This window comes from Triticum aestivum, chromosome 7B (genome assembly GCF_018294505.1).
Source record: "Triticum aestivum cultivar Chinese Spring chromosome 7B, IWGSC CS RefSeq v2.1, whole genome shotgun sequence".
NCBI classification, from domain to species: Eukaryota; Viridiplantae; Streptophyta; class Magnoliopsida; order Poales; family Poaceae; genus Triticum; species Triticum aestivum.
The window spans coordinates 24,175,331-24,183,534 of record NC_057813.1 but is presented as its reverse complement, the minus strand read 5'-3'; the positions used below and the strand labels follow the sequence as shown (position 1 = coordinate 24,183,534).

General features: G+C 45.6%; 1 protein-coding gene across 2 annotated transcripts in view; it reads right to left on the bottom strand.

Annotated features, from left to right (window-relative positions):
- Nucleotides 1-5,307: 5,307 nt before the first annotated feature.
- Nucleotides 5,308-8,204, bottom strand: part of LOC123159906 (subtilisin-like protease SBT6.1) — a 14,334-nt gene continuing 11,437 nt past the window's right edge. The window contains exons 9-10 of one of the 2 annotated variants that reach the window (XM_044577714.1): nucleotides 6,020-6,065; nucleotides 5,308-5,942 (exon numbers count right to left, since the gene is read on the bottom strand). In XM_044577714.1, the coding sequence (XP_044433649.1) occupies nucleotides 5,851-5,942; nucleotides 6,020-6,065 (138 nt within the window). In that variant the 3' untranslated portion in view covers nucleotides 5,308-5,850. Of the gene's footprint in view, nucleotides 5,943-6,019; nucleotides 6,066-8,204 lie in introns of those variants that run through there. The other variant, XM_044577715.1, reaches the window with a different exon arrangement.

The following is an 8,204-nucleotide window of genomic DNA, read 5'->3' as shown; positions in this document are numbered from 1 at the left end:
TGTAGAGTTGGAGTTAGAAACTGTGAAGAAAAGCAGGATGGAGATTGATACGATAGCCGGGAAATCGCTGGTGGAAAATTATGTCCAAGAGGAAGGGAAGAGGGAGAACCAGGAACACACAAATGTTGCTGAAGAGCTCAAACTAGAGTTGAGAGCGGGACTGGCGGATCAGTCTCGTGGGTCAAAATGAGGCTTACAGCATGGAACTGTCAGGGTTTTGGGAATGGCCCGGCAGTAAGAGGGCTTCTGGACCTCCAGAAGCAGGAGGACCCTGAAGTTCTCTTTTTATCTGAAACAAAGTTGGATAAAAGGAGAATGGAGAAGTTTAAATGGATGCTTGGCATGAGTAACATGGTGGTAAGAGATTGTGCAGGCAAAAGTGGAGGCTTGGCTTTATTTTGGAAGAAAGAAATAAACTTGGAGCTGCACAATTACTCAAGGTACCATATTGATGTGGAAGTGGTTGAAAAAGATGGTTTTAGATGGTGATTTACTGGTATCTATGGGGAACCAGCAAGTGACAAGAAAATAATTACTTGGAAACTGCTACGCCTGCTCAATAATCAAATGGACCTTCCCTGGTTGTGTGTGGGTGATTTTAATGAGATACTGTACAACCACGAGAAGAAGGGGGGCAGCTAGAGCTCAAAGCCAGATGGAGGGGTTCAGGATGGTGCTCGATCTCTGATTGTGGCCTAAGAGACTTGGGTTATGTGGGAGACAAATACACTTGGCGCAATAATAGTTGGGAAGCCAGCCGGTACATTAAAGAGAGATTAGATAGAGTTGTAGGATCAAGGAGCTGGTGTGCGAGGTTCCCTTTTGTCAAGGTTATCAACGGTGATCCACGACACTCTGATCACAGGCCTGTCACTGTTCAAATAGAAGGAGCCAATAGTGTGCGAAGCTATAGAAGGAGGGCGCATGTTTTTAAGTTCGAAGCGAGATGGCTACAAGAAGAAGACTGTGAAGCTATTGTGAATAATGCATGGACCAACGCAAAACTGGATTGTGAAAATAATAATACCCAATGTATGATTCGAAGGGTTGCTACTGACCTAAAGGACTGGGACAAGAATGTGTTGGGCAATCTGGATAAGAGAATTAAGAAGTTGCGAAAGGATTTTGAGGAGGTGAGAAGAGGAGAGATCAGCCAGGAGGGGGTAAGAAGAGAACACTACCTCCGAGAGAAGCTGGACCGATTAGAGCATCAAAAAGACATTTACTGGAAGCAGCGGGCTCACGTCAAATGGTTGCAAGAAGGTGATAAAAATACCGTGTTCTTCCATGCATTTGCTTCAGAAAGAAAAAAGAGAAACATGATTATGAAACTAAAAAGGGATGGTGGAAGCTGGGTTGAGGGAGAAACCCCTCTAAAAGAGCATATTGCAAATTATTTCTTCAACATATTCTCCTCCTCGGCACAGAATAATAATGAAGAAATCCTGCATGCTGTGCGCCCAAAAGTGACAGGGGAAATGAATAGCATCTTGTGTGCGGAATATACTGAGGAGGAGGTTAGAGCAGCCTTAAATTGCATTGGTGACTTAAAATCTCCTGGACCAGATGGGATGCCAGCAATCTTCTTCAAAAAGTTCTGGCCAATTGTGGGGGATCAAGTGGTGAAGGAAGTGTTGTGCACCTTGCGAGGGGGTGACATGCCTGAAGGATGGAATGACACACTTATTGTGCTCATCCCGGAGAATTCTAATCCAAGGAAAATTAAAGACCTTAGGCCCATAAGCCTTTGCAATGTGGTGTATAAAATTATCTCCAAGGTAATAACAAACAGGCTTAAAGGAATTCTCCCTAGCATTATAGCCCCTAACCAGAGCACTTTTGTGCCTGGGTGCCTAATATCTGATAATATCTTGTTGGCGTATGAACTAACACGTTTTCTACAGAGGGAAAGAAGTGGCGCAACGGGGTATGCAGCAATCAAACTAGACATGACTAAAGCTTATGACCGCGTCGAATGGCCCTTCTTGAAGGATATGATGGAAAAATTGGGCTTTAATAGAGATTGGATTAAATTGATCATGAAGTGCATTACCACTGTCAAATACCAGATCAAAGTCAACACAGATGTCACTGACACAATTATACCCCAACGAGGTCTTCACCAAGGAGATCCTCTTTCACCATATCTTTTCCTAATCTATACGGAGGGGTTCTCAGCCATGCTTCACAAGGCCGAACTGAATGGTTCACTCACAGGAATCAGAATCTGTAGGGGAGCCCCTAGTGTTAGCCACCTACTTTTTGCGGACGATTCTTTGCTGCTGATGGAGGCTAACTCTAAGAATGCCCAACAAGTTAACCGCATTCTGAACACATATGAAGCCTACTCTAGTCAAATGATTAATAAAGATAAGTCATCAATCATGTTTAGCAAGAACACAAACGGAAGCCAAAAACAAGAAATCAGGGATATCTTACAGATCAATGTGGAGGGCCTATCATCAAAATATCTAGGCCTTCCAACATATGTAGGACAAGCGAGGGCAAAGACTTTCGAATATGTAAAGGAAAGAATTTGGAAAAAGATCCAAGGTTGGAAGGAGACGTTGCTCTCGAAGGCAGGAAAGGAAACCTTGATAAAAGCCATAGCACAAACAATTCCTGTCTATATTGTGGCATGTTTTGACATCACCAAGGGCCTGTGTGAAGAATTGAACACCATGATTAACAGGTATTGGTGGAGTCAAGTTGACAAGGAAAACAAAGTGCACCGGGTAAGCTAGGAGAGATTGACAAGAGTGAAGAAAAATGGGGGCCTGGGTTTTAGGGAGCTCCATGCTTTCAACCTAGCTATGCTAGCAAGGCAAGCATGGAGACTGCTCCAAAACCCTTCTTTGTTATGTGCACAGGTGCTCTCAGCAAGATACTACCCAAATGGCTCAATATTGGAGGCAGTTCCAACTTGTGGCATCTCATATACATGGCGGAGTATTCTTAAGGGAGTGGAACTGTTGAAGAAAGGGATCATTTGGAGAGTTGGCAGTGGTGAGCATATCAATATATGGAGTGACCCTTGGATCCCAAGGAACAACACAAGAAAGGTCATCAGCCACAAAGGAAATAATGTGATCACTAAAGTGAATGAGTTGATTAATCCTATGACGAATAGTTGGGATGAGGATTTGGTGAAGCAAACCTTCATTCCAGAGGATGCAAGAATCATACTTCAAATTCCAATCCAAGAACATATTGATGATTTTATAGCATGGCACTTCGACAAAAGAGGTATTTTCTCTGTTAAATTTGCTTATAGAGTAGCAGTTGATAGTGCTGCTCGGGAATCTAGTACAGGCTTAACTTCCATCTCGAGTGCATATGAGGAACACTGCGACTTTGATAAAGTGCTTCACTTTTTATGGCGTTTATCTACAAATAGCATACCAGTACGGGTGAAGCTACAAAGCAGAGGTATGGAGGTAGATACTCGCTGTCCTGTATGCTTTAGATTTGACGAAGTCGGAGGACATTGTTTTTTTATGTGTAAGAAAGTGAAGGAGGTGTGGAGGAAATTAAATCTGGAGCATGTTAGACTGCTTTTGGCTGGCTGCACTAGTGCCTTAAGCACCATAGAACAAATTCTTAATCTTGAGGAGGACGTTAAAATAAAAACATGTTTGCTTCTTTGGCACTGGTGGCATATACGCAATAAGGCAAACTCGGGTGAAACCTCTATATCACCTGAGGATGTTTGTTGTTCTATTAATTATCATGTATCAAGAGTCATGAAGAGCAAAAAGACTACTAAAGGGCAAAAGCAGCAGATGGACCAAAAATGGTCTCGGCCGCCAAATGGTTTTCTCAAGATTAATACTGATGCATCTTTTCACAGGGAAACCAACTCCGGCAGCTGGGGATTCATCATCAGAGATGACCAAGGCAAAGCGATGGCTGCAGGGGCCAGCAAACTGGCGCATATCTCAGATGTTCTGCACGTTGAAGCTTTGGCTTTATTGTATGCTATAAAAATATCTATTAATATAGGATGTGACAAGGTTTTGTTTAAAACTGACTCCACACAGCTGATGAGGGCAGTGAACTCTAAAGATTATGATCTAGCGAATTTAGGAGCTATTATCAGGAGCATAAAATTCCAAATGCATGTGGGGTTTTCTGGTAGTAGTGTTGTGTCTTGCCCTCGGGATTGTAATAGGGTGGCACATGTTTTAGCTGCATATGGAGCTAATTTGGGAGTTGATGTGTGTGAGACTTGGCTGGGCCAACTCCCAGACTTTGTACTGGACTATGTAAAGGGCGATTTGCCCTGTACTGTTATATAATGGAATGCATTTGATGTTCCTTTCAAAAAAGAAGATATCAAGCAGATGCTTACACAGTTCATGCAGGTGAAGCAGATGCTTACATGGATGAAGCAAGAAGCCAATGGTGCCGCTGATAAGTTAGCTAAAGTAGGTTTAGGAGATGAAGTTTGTAATGTTTGGTGGGCTGTACCACCGGAGTGTATTCTCCAGATTATCTCGGACGAGATCCCTAGCTACGTTTAATTAATAAAGCGGTGTTGATCCTCAAAAAAAAAAAACGTCACCCAAGTGAACTAGTACGTAGGATTTGAATAGAACTCGTACGTAAGAATAACATTGCTTTGTTGTTGAATATACGGGTAGGCTGTTGACTAGCGTAGGATCGGGTGGAGGATTTGAAGCATTTCAGGGCAGACGGGCAGCCAATTTGGCCATAGAGATCGGGGCCTAAATGTTGGATCCTGGAAACTCATAGTGATGGCGTAGTGGAAGAATTAAAAGAGTTGTTGCTTGGCCTCCAGGAGGTCTCTTTGCGCCCTTGTGCGGTGCCACGAACAGCACATGAAATTGCTCATCGCTTAGCAAGACAGGCTGCTCGGCACCATCGGATCGCGGCCAAAAACCCCTTTTCTCTCCCACCTCCCCTGTTTGGCACCACTGTATCGCTGCCAAAAAAAGCTTCTGCCTCCCGCTTCCAGCCTAGCCGCGGCATAGCGCCTTGTATCTCCCACCTTCCACCTCCCACCACACCGTGTCATAGCCCCCACAAACAGCCCTTGCAGCGCCTTCGTGTGGCCTCATCGCCCTGCTTGCAACTCCGGCATGCGGCCTCGCAGCCTCGCAGCACCACCAGCAGGCTGTGTTGCCGCTTGCAGCACAGCTGCCCTCAGGCAGTGAGGATGACAGCTCTGCCCGCAAACGGTTGCAGCTCCACACACCACCACCCGTCGCTCTGCTGGTCTGAGGGCAGGGGAAGCATGGTAAGCGAGCGACACGGAACCTCACGCCATTGGCAGCATTTACTCCAGAAAAAAACCCTCATAAACTGCTGAGGCCTTCCTCTGTTTTCAGATGAGCTCGTCCAGTACTTACAAGCTGAAGCATAGCCACCCTGAAAACTAGAATGGCTTACTGACCTACAAGAAGCAAGTCATCCTTTCACAAAAGAAAAGAAAAAAGGAAGAAGAAGAAGAGATGAAAAAGAAAGAAAGAAAGAAAGACGTCAACCCTAGCCTCTTCCTACTGAATTAGCTCTCGCCTATTATGTCCCAAAGCAGTCTATTATTATTATAGACACAGAGTTTGTTACAACTGGATGGCGATGGCGATGGCGATGGCGCATGACACAAAATGTTGGAACATAGCCACGCAGTTGCAGAGGTGTTTGACTGGGCTCTCTTCGCACATTCTAAACATGAGCCACCACGACTTGGACCTCGATTGACATCCATTGCGAGCTTTTTTATGTCCAGTCAGTGGACCGATGTAACTTCAGTTATATCATGTACCATGGCAGATGGCCAGACACGCTGGAGCCAAAACCTTCTTTGGCCCCACACAAGTTTCCATGTTATACCGAACTTGACAGACGACCGGTTGCGGACCCTTTCCTTGGTCGACGGCGCCTTTGTTGCGCTCTGCAACTGAGGTACACCAGAATGCCTGTGTGTTCGAGAAGGAATCAAATGAGAAATCACACGCCTTCCTCATACATATGAAACTATGCGTACGTTACTTACAAGTAGTGACAGCAAAGCAAGCAGGTACCATCCATTGGCTTGCGACCTGCATAGTAGTAAAATCATCACCTTAAAGTCAGCACACTCCAGGCAATGACCATATAACATTGACCAGGATAAGATTAACTGCTCAAAGCAATGGCCATATAACATTAGCCTAGGATAAGATTGACTGCCTTTTCAGCCCAAACTAGCTTGTCTAAGAAATACTCATAACAGTTTACTGGTTAGATCAGCCTTAAGTAATACTCCCTTTGTACTAAAGTTGAGACACTTATTTTTGGACGGAGAGAATATCTTCTAACAATAACTAGATAGCAATCTTCCCCTCTGTTCTATTCCAGCGAAGAGACTCTAGAACTAACTTTCTATCCTCTACATGCGCAAGAACATTATTGTAGTTTTCTCTCGGGTTCAACCCACCCCCATATCTCACCGACCATTTTCCTAGGGATAGGTCCTGGTTTTATATCTACATTCCATCTTCCATCAGTATTCAGACATACATTCCTGTTAACTCTGACGTATTAGATTCCTTGCATCCTGTACCGCTGTGGGTCTCATCTCATTCAATTCCTGTCAAGGAGCCAGGCAGCTTCCAACAACCAGCTACCACATCAACCTTTACCGATTTGCACGCTCTATGACATACTAGGTTCCTTAGGGGAAAATGTTCTTACAATTCAGAAAAATGTTCATTCCTTGTTAAAAAATATTCATACATTTTGGAAAAAATATGCATCCCATATATAAAAAATGTTCTTATGCTAAGAAAAGTTGGTGTATTTAAAAAAATGTTCATGTCAAAATATTTTGTTTTCCCAAAAGGTTTTTGAATATATAGTATGAAAAATAAAATATTCACATATTCAAAAACAATCTTCCTGTTCTATAACATGTTCGTGCAAATCTGAATTGAAACGCTCCTGATAATTGGTGACACGTTTTCCCGTATTCACCGACAGAAAATGCAGGTCAGAGAGCCTTGTTAGAACAAGCTATGTCTTCAATGCAGATCATAGGTAGAAGAGATCACCGCGTCCACACACCGTTACAAATCACGTTTACTCAAGTGCCAGCCGTTGTATGGAACAGGTCCATCTGTGTATAAATCTGTTTTGCACTTTCATGCCACCGCGTATTCGTCTAGACACTTCTCTAGCCACAAATCATGATTTCAGGAGTAGGTGCCGCCGAGTTCCATTCGTCCGTGTCCTTAAATGGCCTTCCTGTTCACGAAAGCTCTGTGTTCTCTATAGTCTTAATTCCCAATGTGCATTTCAGGATAGACATTAACCTGGCACAAAAATAGTTGTGCAGCAGCTCTGCCTTCTAAATTCAGGGCCTGTTTGGTTCATATACCAAGTTTGCCAACATTTGCCACACTTTTTTTGCCATACATGCCTAAGGTTAGGCAATCAAAATTGGCGCCACAAAATCAGACACAATAACTTCAGGCCTGACCCCTGCGCCGCCACTCCCTGACATCTCAGGGGAACCCTAGCCCCTGCCACCGGCCTTCCTCCACCATCTCCTCCCGCTGGCGTTGCTGCAAGCCCTTGCCGTGCTGTTGGCGGTCCCTGTTCCCAAGGGGGCGGGGAGGGGGGGGAGGGGGGGGATTGCCTGTGGTCTTCGTGCGGCGGCCTTAGGATGGTGGCGGTGGCGCTCAATGGGGCATGTGCTGGCGCATCCACCCGAGGGGCTGAGTTGCGGTGGCGAGGTCCTTGGCCTCCCGTCTCGGCACTTGCTCGGGGCGGAGGAGGCTCGGGCTCATCCCAATCTTCCCAGCTGCTCGTCCCGGAGGCGCAATTTCCAGCAGTTGTGGCTTCGGGCACATCAACAGTGGAGCAGCGTGGTTTTGATCTGGCTGCTCGCATAGCTTGGTGCAGCGGGGTGGCAGCCCAGCCTCCTAGCTCTGGTGGTTGCGTGTCAGAACGTTTGCCTCCTGCGACACTGGCAGGGATGGTCACCGGGTCTGTGCGGACTCGACCAAATATGACCCTCCCATGAATGAAGGCAAGGGAGGTGGTGGCTCAAGTGTGGCTTTGGGGCCATCGCTACGCTGGTGATGCACGGCTCAACGGGTTGGCATACCGATGATTGTTGTCAGTTGCGTGGGGGCATCGGATTGTGCCGAAGGCTTGCCGGCCGCAAGATTGCCCATGCACCAGCGCCCATGGGACGC